We start from the raw sequence: 12,289 nt of genomic DNA, 5'->3' as shown, positions 1-12,289 counted from the left end.
TAAGATGCTGTTGAGATGAGAGTCTGCTGTGCAAGTAGTACTTGGTGGAATCTGTATAAAAAGTTGGAGCCTTCTGCTGCTGAATGTATGACAGGATCTATCAATGTTGGGGCAGCTTTCCCAGGGACCTCCGGTATGTAGAACTAGAGAAGAGACTTAGAGCAAATATACACAATGGTAACACATGTGTCATACTCACCTGATGGGGTTATGTGTAACATAACCTCTAATATTGTAAAGACACCAGCTGCTGCAGCATCCACAAGTTATGTTGCATGAATCTCAAGGGAAGTGGATCTATTCCGTTAGGGAATAGATCCACTAATTGGATTTGACTAATTGGAATTGACAAATACCGCACTATTTTCTAATTCCTTCCTTTTTTAAATATTAGGCTCACATTTTTGGTATTCTCTTTTTTTTATGTTGTGGTAAAGCGACTTGCTCGGCTCTCCAGAGGCAGACACAGGACACACAGTTTGGGGTAACTTCCTGCTGGTTTATTCTGTGGCATAAACTCCAGCAGTGTCCCATAAAAATAAACAAACCCTCTCGGGGATAACGGGAAAAACAAAAATATAAGGTATAACAGAGTCGAATAGTAAGTGAGGCTCTGCCTGCTGCAGGTAGCACAGTGAAGTCTTCAGCAACACCAGTCCTCCGTGGTTGCTCTCTGGTTTCACCCAAACACAGCCTAGAGACTTCACTCTCTAGACCACACACTCCAGAGAAGCAAAGCTGACTGCCCATTTAACCCTGCTCAGCCACACCCTGAGGGGAGGTAGGGGAATGACTTCCCTCCCATCTCTATGTCATTCCCATAAAACCACACCCTTTAAAAGAGTTAACTCCCAGCATATAATATGCTGGCAGAAGTTTTATTGGTTTCAGTTCACACAGGCTAGCAACCTGCGTGATACAAACCTCCCCTCATATATTATACCAGTGACTCTGTCACAATATATTTTTTCGAACTTTGGAGATACCGCTCTATCCTAGATATATCCTTTCAATAAAACCCCACCAAACAAATGAGTTTGAATCCATCACTAATTTTTATTTGACATACACACAAACACAGGCTTTCACGAACACACAAGATGCCCACACAGAGGACTTGCCACAATCGCAACCATAGTTTTCGCTGTTCAGTCTCCTTCACAAACAGCAGCTGTGGCATCACCTGCTCCGAAGCTGACCACAGAATATATCGTAATGCCCTCAGATCTTTTGGACAGATGTTGGTTTCACTATTTAATACTGACACCACAAAATTCTTACTCTAATGAAGTTACCTCCTTGTCACCCCGATCTTGTTCTGTCCACTGTGCAATCATCATTATCCCTGACTCAAATGAAAGTTGTCTAAGTGTGGGAAATATCTTGAGCTCCTCCTGATACCCACCTCTAGATTTTTGCACTGACTCAGAGTGCCACTATCACAAAGGCTGCCACTGTCAGTACCCCTACTACTCTAGTTCAAAGAGCCACCTAAACAGTTATGTAATTTTCATGGGTGTCAGATGTGACAAACAGTTGCTCTGCAGTTGGCTACAGAAGATCTTTTCATTTGGCATTGCAGACACCTTCTTAAATCTGTCTTACTTTAGGACTGAGTGACTACCTCCCTCCTGCTCTGATTGACACCCTAGCCTGGGTGTTTAAATCCTTTCAGTTTGCTACAGGGATTTGCCGGTGATATTCACATGTTCCCTTGTGAAGGTTTGGAGCTATTGCAGTCTGCTTACTTCCTCTTGGGTGCTTGGAGGACGTTTGATGTAATCTCTTTGAAGACGGCTCAAGCTAGGTTCCCCCTGTGTTTGTCTCCCTTGTTGTTTTTAGTTGTTAGTGGGGACTGACCAGTGCTAATCCCCCCTTCCCTATACAGGGCCAAGCTCTAGGGATTTACACAGGGCTTAGTTTCCTGTTCGGTGATTGGTGAGGAACCAATATAAGGACAGTAGGGGAGACAGGGTGATATTAGATCAGCATAGGAGGTCTCCACTCCCTGTTTCCCTAGTGTCTGGGCTTCCTTTCCCTCATCCCTTTGTGTTGCACTTTGTCTTTCCACACTGTGCGTGACAGTAATCATATCCTTTAGCTCAATCTCATATGAGTATAAATGCTGACTGTTTATCTCATCCTATAAATAAATGGCAAAAAGTTATTTTTGTGAAATATATTCTTTAGCCCCTGAAGTGATGTGGCTAATGGGACTAATCAGCAGAACAGATAGAGGTGTCATTGATGGAACTGAAAGTCCACAATGTGAAGGATTAACTATTATAGCGACGAACGCAAACTGACAATGTGCACTGTTAGAGGTAACATCATCCTACCGTGACTGAGACAAGTGATGTACCATATATTCCATATTGTCCTCCCTTTACTTCCCACAATTACGCATGACAGAGGCAAAGGAAGCCAATTATGATCAGTGTTGGATAGTCTTATAGTTCGAATGGCTGGTGCAAGTGGTGATGATGCTGCTACTTGCTGCTTTCAGATTAATTGCCAGATGTTGTGGCATGGGGTTGGTGGGATGTTTTTCATTATATCGTCCATTACCACTTTTTGTTTTAGCATACATTTTTTCATTTTGTCAGTGTTTTCAACCACAATTTCCCCTTTCCAAAAAAGGAATTAACAGTAATTGCTAGGTACTTGTCCAAACATTGGAGTGTCTTTTAATGTAGTCAATTTTGACTAATAAAGAGGTGTACACAAAAAACACACGCACACTTTGTAAATTAGATTGTCACAGTTAAATATCTGTTTTTGTTTTTAAAAATCTCTTTTTTGTATTTTTTTAAACAGAATTATTCTCCGCTTTCCAAAAAGGAATAGTCAGGAAATGCTGGGCGCTGGTCCTATTAGCAGCAATGACAACAGGCCACAGTATTGGTGTGGTGTGTATGGATATAAAACCGTAGTTTGTGACACATTCTTTGGCCACATTCACATGTTCAGTATTTTACATAATTATTTGTAAGCTAAAACCAGGAGTGGAACAATCAGAGGAAAAGTATAATAGAAACACGTCACCACTTCTGTATGTTTCACCCACTTCTGGTTTTAGCTTACAAATACTTGCCTTTATCTGACACTGGCAGACATAGGCCCCGATTCATCAAGGCCAGCATTGCTCCACTAGTCTTGATAAGGGGCATGACGGAGTCAAAAGCTTCTATTTCATTAAAGAAGCACTCCCATCAAAATTTTTATCCTCTAAATATATAGTTATCATCATATTACATAGCACTGTGTACTTACAATTGCTCATTCTTCTACCCAGATAATTCTTCTGTTTTCCATTAGATCTATGACATCACGTGATTAAAAACTGACTAGCTAAATCCTTCTAAGCTCTGTGTACAAACAGGAGGTCAATTTTCTCTGCACAAGAGGTCAATTTTCTCTGCACAAGTCAAGAGTCACTGCAAAAGTCCCTGGCAGGTAGGGGGGGAGGCAGCAGCTGGGTCAGGGGTTAAAGAGGGGGGTGATAAATGCAGGGAAAAGAGACTTCCTGCTTCTACACAGAGCAGGGAAAAGGGAAGAATTAGCATGGTAGAAATGAAAAATAAGTAATTGTAAGTACATAGTGCTTTATAATATGATGCCTGCAATATACACTGCTCAAAAAAATAAAGGGAACACTCAACACATCCTAGATCTGAATGAATGAAATATTCTCATTGAATACTTTGTTCTGTACAAAGTTAAATGTGCTGACAACAAAATCACACAAAAATCATCAATGGAAATCAAATTTATTAACCAATGGAGGCCAGGATTTGGAGCCACCCCCAAAATTAAAGTGGAAAAACACACTACAGGCTGATAAATTTAAAAATATATAAATAAATTTGATTTCCATTGATGATTTTTGTGTGATTTTGTTGTCAGCACATTCAACTTTGTACAGAACAAAGTATTCAATGAGAATATTTCATTCATTCAGATCTAGGATGTGTTATTTGAGTGTTCCCTTTATTTTTTGAGCAGTGTATAATCATTGTTCTGATCAATGACTGCTGTCAGCTCTCCTATTCAAAGTACACTATCTGTTTTAATTTGTCAACTGTTTTATGGCTCTCTCTTACTATCTCTATTGCTAAGCTGTGAGATCTGAGATCCTCCCACTAAGCAGATTTCTCCCAAAATGGCTACTTCATCCCCCATGCTTTTTTGTATAAATAGACTATGACAGTTGCATCCGAGGTCATGTGAGCCTTCTGATTGGCTGTTGGCGGAGAGGGGAGTGAAGGTGACATTTTTGACGATTTGTGCAAAGAATATTGCTAATTATTCATATTTGCTAAGTCTAATGTATTCTCAAAAATTTGATGCACTCACCTCTAGTGAATCTGTTCCCACAAAAGCAATATACTGTAAATCTGCATAGATTGCATAAGAATTCCAGGCTGAAAAATTCTCTGCAACCATCTTGTTAGTTATTACTGTATTTTGTGATCATTCCAAAATGTCATTACTAGTGATGAGCGAGCATACTCACAACTACTCGGTACCCGCCCGAGCATCTCAGTACTCGAGATGCTCGGAGCTTGCCGAGTATTTGCGAGATGCTCGGGTCCCCTCCCTGTATGTTTGGCACTATTTAGAGCGCCAATCAACTTGGAGGGATTGCCTGCCACTCACTGTAGTGCAGCAGCCATGTTGGTTGTGGCATTACAGTGATTGGCTGGCCGCACAGCGTCATCAGGTCTATATCAGACCTGGCGCCGCTGTGCTCGTCAGTAGTGTTGAGCCACCCCTGTAGTGTTCAGGTTCGGTTCGTCGAACACCAGGATGTTCGTGGAACTGTTCGTCGAACACCTTAGAACACCGTCGAACACCGTCGAACACCGTTAAAACCAATGGCAGGCAAGCAAAAACACATAGAAACACATAGAAAACTCCTTCAAAGGTGTCCAAAAGCTGACAAACTGCTCAGAAGACACTCTTTTTAAAAAAGCCAGCCGGCAATTCAGCAGCGGCATACATCGGTACCCGACAATTTAGAACAGAAATAATAAAGCATCACACATAGATTAGATAGATAGAAACATGTCAGTCACATATATAAGAAGTACAGTGACAGTGTTGGTTACTGTACTTGTCATTTAGTGTTAAAGCATTTATTAAAAAAAATAATAGTGTTTTCATGCACCGTCTCTTTAAAAAAGCTGGCTGGCAATTCAGCATCGGTACCCGACAATTTATAACAGAAAGAATAGAGCATCACACATAGATTAGATATATAGAAACATGTCAGTCACATAGATAAGAGGTACAGTGATAGTGTTGATTACTGTACTTGTCATTTAGTGTTAAAATAAAGGATTTATTAAAAAAAAAATTGGCGTGGGGTTCCCCGTATTTTAATACCTAGCAAAGGCTAGGCAGACAGCTGGGGGCTGATATTAATAGCCCAGGAAGGGTGCCATGAATATTGGCCCCCTCCCAGGCTAGAAACACCAGCCGTCAGCCGCCCCAGAAATGGCGCAACCATAGGATGCGTAAATTCTGGCACTTAGCCTCCCTCTTCCCACTGCCCTGTAGCAGTGGCAGTGGGGTAATAGGGCTGGGGTTGATGTCAGCTTATAATGCCAGCTGACATCAAGCCCAGGTTAGTAATGGAGAGGCGTCTATAAGACACCCCCATTACTAACCCCATAGTCAAAGTTAAAAAAAACACAAACACCCAGAATAAAGTCCTTTAATTGAAATAAACACACAATTCTTTATTGTTCTAAATTAAACCATACTTACCATCATGCCCATTCCAGCTGAAGCCAATGTCTTCTGCAATAAAAGTAAAATAATAAAGCAACATCATCCTTACCTTTCCATGGTTGACACGACAGCTTCAGCTCTGCTACATTCACATGACAGGCTGGATCGCAGCCGAAAGCTGCCATCCAGCTTGCCATGCCGCAGACACTGAGAAGCGCAGGCATGCTTGTGCTCCTCAGTGTCTCGCTGTGACGGCATAAAGATGAGCCGAGGTCATGTCCAATGAACTCAGCTCACCTCATGCACGTCACTGACAGCGTGGGAGAATTCTCCTGCTGAAGCGCTTGAGCAGGAGAATTCTCCCATGCTGGGATGGCATTAAGATGACAGGCTGGATCACAGCTGAGCGCTGCCATCCAGCTTGTCATCCTTCAGAGACACTGCAGAGCGCAAGCATGCCTGCGCTCTGCAGTGTCTATGAAGGATGGCATGCTGGATGGCAGCGCTCAGCTGCCATCCAGCCTGTCATCTCAATGCCATCCCAGCCTGGGAGAATTCTCCTGCTCAAGCGCTGAGCACAGGAGAATTTTCCCACGCTGTCAGTGACGTGCATGAGGTGAGCCGAGTTCATTGGACATGACCCCAGCTCATCTGGATGCCGTCACAGCGAGACACTGAGGAGCGCAAGCATGCCTGCGCTTCTCAGTGTCTGTGGCGTGGCAAGCTGGATGGCAGCTTTCGGCTGCCATCTAGCCTGTCATGTCAATGTAGCAGAGCTGAAGCTGTCGTGGGAACCATGGAAAGGTAAGGATGAGGTTGCTTTATTATTTTACTTTTATTGCAGGAGATCGTTGGCTTCAGCTGGAATGGGCGTGATGGTAAGTATGGTTTAATTTAGAACATTAAAAAATTGTGTTTATTTCAATTAAAGGACTTTATTCTGGGTGTTGTGTTTTTTTAAATACTTAAGATTCCAGCCCCCAGCTGCCTAGCGGGGCAAGAGGAGATGGCATGTAGTGATGCCCAAATATTTGAGCAGCCACGGTCACATGAAGGCGATGGTGGGAAAGTGTCACAAGAGGTGGGCGATGATGAGACGCAATTGCCAGAAAGTCTTGAGGAGGACCAGGGTGTGGAAGTGGAAAAGAGGTGGTGGATGATATAGTAACTGACCCAACCTGGCAGGAGGACATGCAGAGCGAGGACAGCAGCACACAGGTGGAGGGAGGCAGAGCACCCCAACAGGCAGGAAGAAGCAGTGCGGTGGCCGCAGACAGAAGGCAGGCAACTATTCCCCGTAACACCAACACGAAGGAAGTTGCCAGTACAACTGTTAGGTCTTCCCGAGTCTAGTTGTTTTTTTACAGACTCTGCTGATAACCCCAAAAAGACCATTTACACCACCTGCCAGGCCAGCATCAACAAGGGTAGCAAAACTAGCAGCCTGACCACCACCAGCATGATCAGGCACATGGCAGCAAAGCACCCGACTTTGTGAACTGAACCCCGGGTCCAGGAACAGTGTCTGCGGGTGGCACTATTGCTTCTTCCGCTGATGTGCATTCAAGCCAATCCCCTGTCCATGGTGCATGCGAAGATGCCTCCTGGCCTTCACCTGTCATTGAACACTCTCAAGTAGCAGCATCAGGAACCACGTCCACGTCCTTGTCCCAGCGCAGCGTTCAGTTGTCCATACCCCAGTCCTTGGAACGCAAGCGCAAATACGCAGCCGACGCCAAACAGGCCACACTACTAAATTCCCACATTTCATGACTGCTTGCACTCGAAATGTTGCATTTTAGGCTCATGAAGACGGAAGCATTCCGCAACCTGATGGCGGCGGCCGTCTCTCAGTACTCGGTCCCCAGCCGCTACTCTTTCTCCCGGTGTGTCCCCGCATTACACAAGCCCGTGTCCCAAAACATTAGTCGTGCCCTCAACTGTGCAGTTACAGGGAAAGTCCACCTAACCACGGACACGTGGCAAGTGCTTGTGGAAAGGGACGGTACGTCCCACTGATGGCACACTGGGTTAACATAGTGGAAGCCGGGACCCAGTCGGACCTTGGGACATAACACATCCTCCCGACGCCAAGGATTGCGGGCCCTAGGTCAATCAGGGTTGCCCCCACAGTCTACAGCTCCTGTACCTCATCCTCCTCAGCCTCCTCCTCCTCTTCAGCCTCCATCTCCGAGATGACCACATCAGTCACTGCAGCACTGCCTCGGCCAAGCTGCAACAGGCTTTGCTGAAGCTAATATGCTTAGGTGACATCGCACAATGCTGGAATTGTGGACAGCTCTGAAAGAGCAGGCGGATCTGTGGCTCACACCGCTGAACCTACAGCCAGGCATGGTTATGTGTGACAATGGCCGGAACCTGGTGGCGACTCTGAGGCGAGGCGAGCTTACATACGTACCATGCCTGGCCCATGTGCTTAACCTCGTGGTTCAGCGGTTTCTCAAATCCTACCCAGAGCTGCTGGATCTGCTTGTTAAAGTACGCCGCCTGTGTGCCCATTTTAGAAAGTCACCTACAGTTTCCGCCGCCCTTGCCGTGTTTCAGCGGCGTTTGCAGCTTCCTGCTCACAGACTGGTGTGTGATGTCCCCACACGTTGGAACTGCAGATGTTGGAAAGGAATTGTGAGCATAAGAGGGCAGTTGTTGAGTACCAGCATCAACAAGGCCATCGGTATTCAGTTCAGACTCCACACATAAGACCTCAGGAGTGGACATGGATGTCAGACATATGTACCATCCTCCAAAACTTTGAGGACTCCACCAAGATGGTGAGCAGGGATGACACTATAATAAGCATCACCATCCCGCTTCTCTGTCTTCTGAAATGATCTCTGCTCACAATCAAAGAGGATGCATTGCAGGCAGAGCACGATGAGATGGAGCAAGGAACCATACAGGGTGATTACACACAGCCCAACCTCATCTCATCCCAACGTGGATTGGGTGAAATTGAGGAAGAGGAGGAGGAGGAAGAACAGGAGCTAGTTTCATGCGCTATAGACAGTACTACCTGCACAACTGTCATACCGTCTGTTCAGCGTGGATGTCCAGAGGACAGAGAGGAGGAGGAGGAGAGCATGGTCAGTCATCCTCTTGGTGAGGACACGTAAGTCTTGCCTGTTAGTAGTCTGGGACGCATGGCTGAGTTTATGTTACGCTGCCTTTCCCGTGACCCTCGCGTTCTCAAAATTTTGGGTGACAGTCATTACTGGTTGGTGACACTTCTAGATCCACGCTACAAGGAGAACTTTATATCTCTATTTCCTGAGGCGGACAGGTCTACAAAAATGGGGCAGTATCAGAAGTCCCTTGTTGCGGAACTATTAAAAAAATTCCCATCTGAAAACGCTGGCGGCAGAGGTCACAGTTTGTTGGACAACCAAGGAGTACAGGTGATAGATACACAACTCCAATCCAGCAGAGGCAGGGGAACACTGTCAAAGTTCTGGGAGAGTTTTCTCAGCCTCTCTCATCGCACAGGCCCTGATGCGCGGGGTACTCTCACAAGGAGCCTAAAGTTTGGGAACATGCTGAGGGAGTACCTTGCCGACACACATGGGTATACGCTTACTGATTTTGGCTATTTGCTCTTGTCCTCCTTCTCCTCATCCTCATCCTCCACCACCTTATCACCAGGGTGACCGTGGTCCGTGATGCAACACCCACATCATTTTTTTAAAGGGTGTTTATGATGCCTGTAAAAAAAAATTGTTATACAGTATGTTCATGTATACCCCCCAGGGGTAAATGTTTGTCAGCCCATACACTTAGTGCAAGGGCATTACAAGTACAGGAGACCCGCTCCTTTCTAATGGGAACATCGTTTTTAGGAGGCCCTCCTCCATGTCTCTTCCAAGGGGCATTGTAAAGCCTCCCAATTTTGGTAGCCCTTGCATTCACTGCATAGGCAAACACAATGGGAGACCCACTTCCTAATAATGGAAACATTGTTTTCAGAAGGCCCTCTGTCCTCCACGTCTCTTCCAAGGGGCATTGGAGTGCCTCCCAATTTTTGGCAACCCTTGCATTCGCTGCATAGGCAAGCACAATTGGAGACCCACTTCCTAATAATGGAAACATTGTTTTCAGGAGGCCCTCTGACCTCAACGTCTCTTCCAAGGGGCATTGGAGTGCCTCCCAATTTTTGGCAACCCTTGCATTCACTGCATAGGCAAGCACAATTGGAGACCCACTTCCTAATAATGGAAACATTGTTTTCAGGAGGCCCTCTGACCTCCACGTCTCTTCCAAGGGGTATTGGGGTGCGTCCAAATTTTCAAAGTGGTATTGGGGTGCGTCCAAAGTTTGGGCAGCCCTGCCACTCAGTGCATACACAATAATGGTATAGGAGACCCACTCTTTAGTAATGGGAGCAATAAAACATAGCCGGCTGATGGCTCTCTAAGAATAGTAAAGGCCGCCTGATGGCCCTATAAAAGTAGGGTTTGTGACTTTCAGAGTCCCTCCTTCATAAATGAAACACGATGTGTCTGATGATATTTCACACACCACATGGCCAGATAAGGTTGTGAAATGTTAAAATGACATTTCCTGGTGAATGCATTTGCCAGGGTTGAAAGCAATGCAAAAGTGCTAAAACACATCAAAAACGCTAAGTGTGAACATAGCCCAATGTGTGGAGAAGCATTTTTGTTTTTGGTTATTTATTTTGCTTTATATACAAGTCATTACTCTGGAAAGGATGTTCCTTAACATACTTCCCAGGAAAATCCATTTTGGTTTTGTTTTTGTATGTTTTATTGTGAGTCCGTAAAAGTGGCGTAATACTCTGAAAACTTTGTTGACAGAAGTGACCTGGGAATCAGAAATGCTTCCAGGGGTCTTCCCCATGCTGTTCCCATGTCATTTGAGCACTTTTCCCATTGATTTGGGCAATTTTAAGGCCCTCTGCAGACCGCCGGGGGGAGCCGCCTGAAAAATGCTCGAGTTTCCCATAGACTTACATTGGGCTTGTTGTTCGGGTTGAGTACCCGAGTATTTCAGTGTGCTCGACCCGAGCATCGAGCACCTGAGTATTTTAGTGCTCGCCCATTACTAGTCATTCCTAATTGTAAAGTTCTAACTTTCCAGAGTAAAATGCTGTATATTTCCTGCTGTTATTTAAATGATACAGATAGTGGGAAAGCATGTGCACATTTGATCATTGTTAACCTTGAATTATGTGCTTTATACTTTCAGGTTACAATACAAGACATTGTTCGGAGGAGTAGTGGCTTTTACAAAGGAGCAGTTCTTGAAAGTAAATGGTTTCTCCAACAAGTTTTGGGGCTGGGGAGGAGAAGATGATGAGCTATATCAAAGGTTTGCTCTTTTAAGCAGAAGTAAAATTATTTCAAACTGTTTTTCCCTCAATGAAAATGCTTTATGTTTTATCATTAAATGGTTCCCAAATAAAAATGTGGTCTTATAATAATATAGACATATATTTATTAATTTGTGCCAAAATAACATATTTTTAAACATTTTACACAAATCATTCCCAAAGTATGCCCTTTGATGCTCAGATACCATATCACCTGCCATGCTGTAGTTTCAGTGCTCTTGGTTGATCATGATTAGAGTCCTTTGGGACATGGCATTTGTATAAGCAATGAAGGCTACATATTGAGCTAAGTATGGTGTTTAATATTTTTCGTGGGATGTTATATTGTGATAATATGTATTAGGGGAACCCTTGCCAAAAACTTACCCTCAGTAATGGTGCTTAGTGAATCGGAGTGTGTGGAGTAGAATCATGAATGCTAAGCTAAACTGTCATTAACCATATAGATGCCATGGTCAATTTCTGACAGCAGCCTTTACATGGAGTGTTCACCAATGTGCGCGCATTCCAGCTCCCATCGACACGATGGGTTGTCATGGCAGACAAAGGCCTATTGAAGGTGCTTGTCACTTCTATTTTGGCTCTCCATGTAAAAGGCCTAGTTTCATAAAAGACTGTGATTTGTCCTATATACTGTATATTGCAGTATATAGTCCCCTAAGGGGACTAAAAAATGAAATGAAATAAAAAAAAATTAAAATGTTTAAAAAATATGAAAATTGAAATTGCTTTCTTTCTATCTTGTTAAAAATAAAAAAAATGTAAAAAATAAACATATTTGGTATCACTACATCCATAAAAGTCTAGTCTATTAAAAAGGTTAAAAGTATAAAATGAATTAGAATTTTGTCACCTCATCATCTTATAAAAATTCAACAAAAAGTGATCAAAACATCGTATGTAACCAAATTGATATGAATAAAAATGTCAGGTCAGCAAGCAAATTAACAAGAAAATCTGTGTAAGTCATAATTACACTGACCAGGTCATTTTCACAATACAATGAATACTGTAAAGGCGAAAATCTATGATAGAATTGTGTTCATTCATTTTTGGTCTATACGGTACAGGGTTGGAATATACTTACAGCGAACCTGTCATCAGGATCTTGCTGAGTAAACTACAGGCATTGTAAGGTTGGTGCCGTTCAACTCATTAAAATGATACCTGGGTTGATGAAATCCATCA

At 43.8% G+C, this 12,289-nt stretch overlaps 1 protein-coding gene across 3 annotated transcripts in view; it reads left to right on the top strand.

Moving 5' to 3' along the window:
* LOC141170712 (beta-1,4-galactosyltransferase 1-like) overlaps positions 1-12,289 on the top strand; it is a 551,684-nt gene that overhangs the window by 432,758 nt on the left and 106,637 nt on the right. For 2 of the 3 annotated variants that reach the window (XM_073655178.1, XM_073655179.1), the window contains one exon: positions 10,957-11,079. The exons of the other annotated variant lie outside the window; for it this stretch is intronic. In XM_073655178.1, coding sequence (XP_073511279.1) covers positions 10,957-11,079 — 123 coding nt within the window. The remainder of the gene's footprint in view (positions 1-10,956; positions 11,080-12,289) is intronic. 3 annotated transcript variants of the gene reach the window in all.

Source organism: Phyllobates terribilis, unplaced genomic scaffold (genome assembly GCF_046119375.1).
Source record: "Phyllobates terribilis strain yellow unplaced genomic scaffold, ASM4611937v1 Scaffold_1__5_contigs__length_1240528914, whole genome shotgun sequence".
Taxonomy (NCBI): domain Eukaryota; kingdom Metazoa; phylum Chordata; class Amphibia; order Anura; family Dendrobatidae; genus Phyllobates; species Phyllobates terribilis.
The sequence above is the reverse complement of the archived record's forward strand: the minus strand, read 5'-3'. Positions and strand labels throughout refer to the sequence as shown.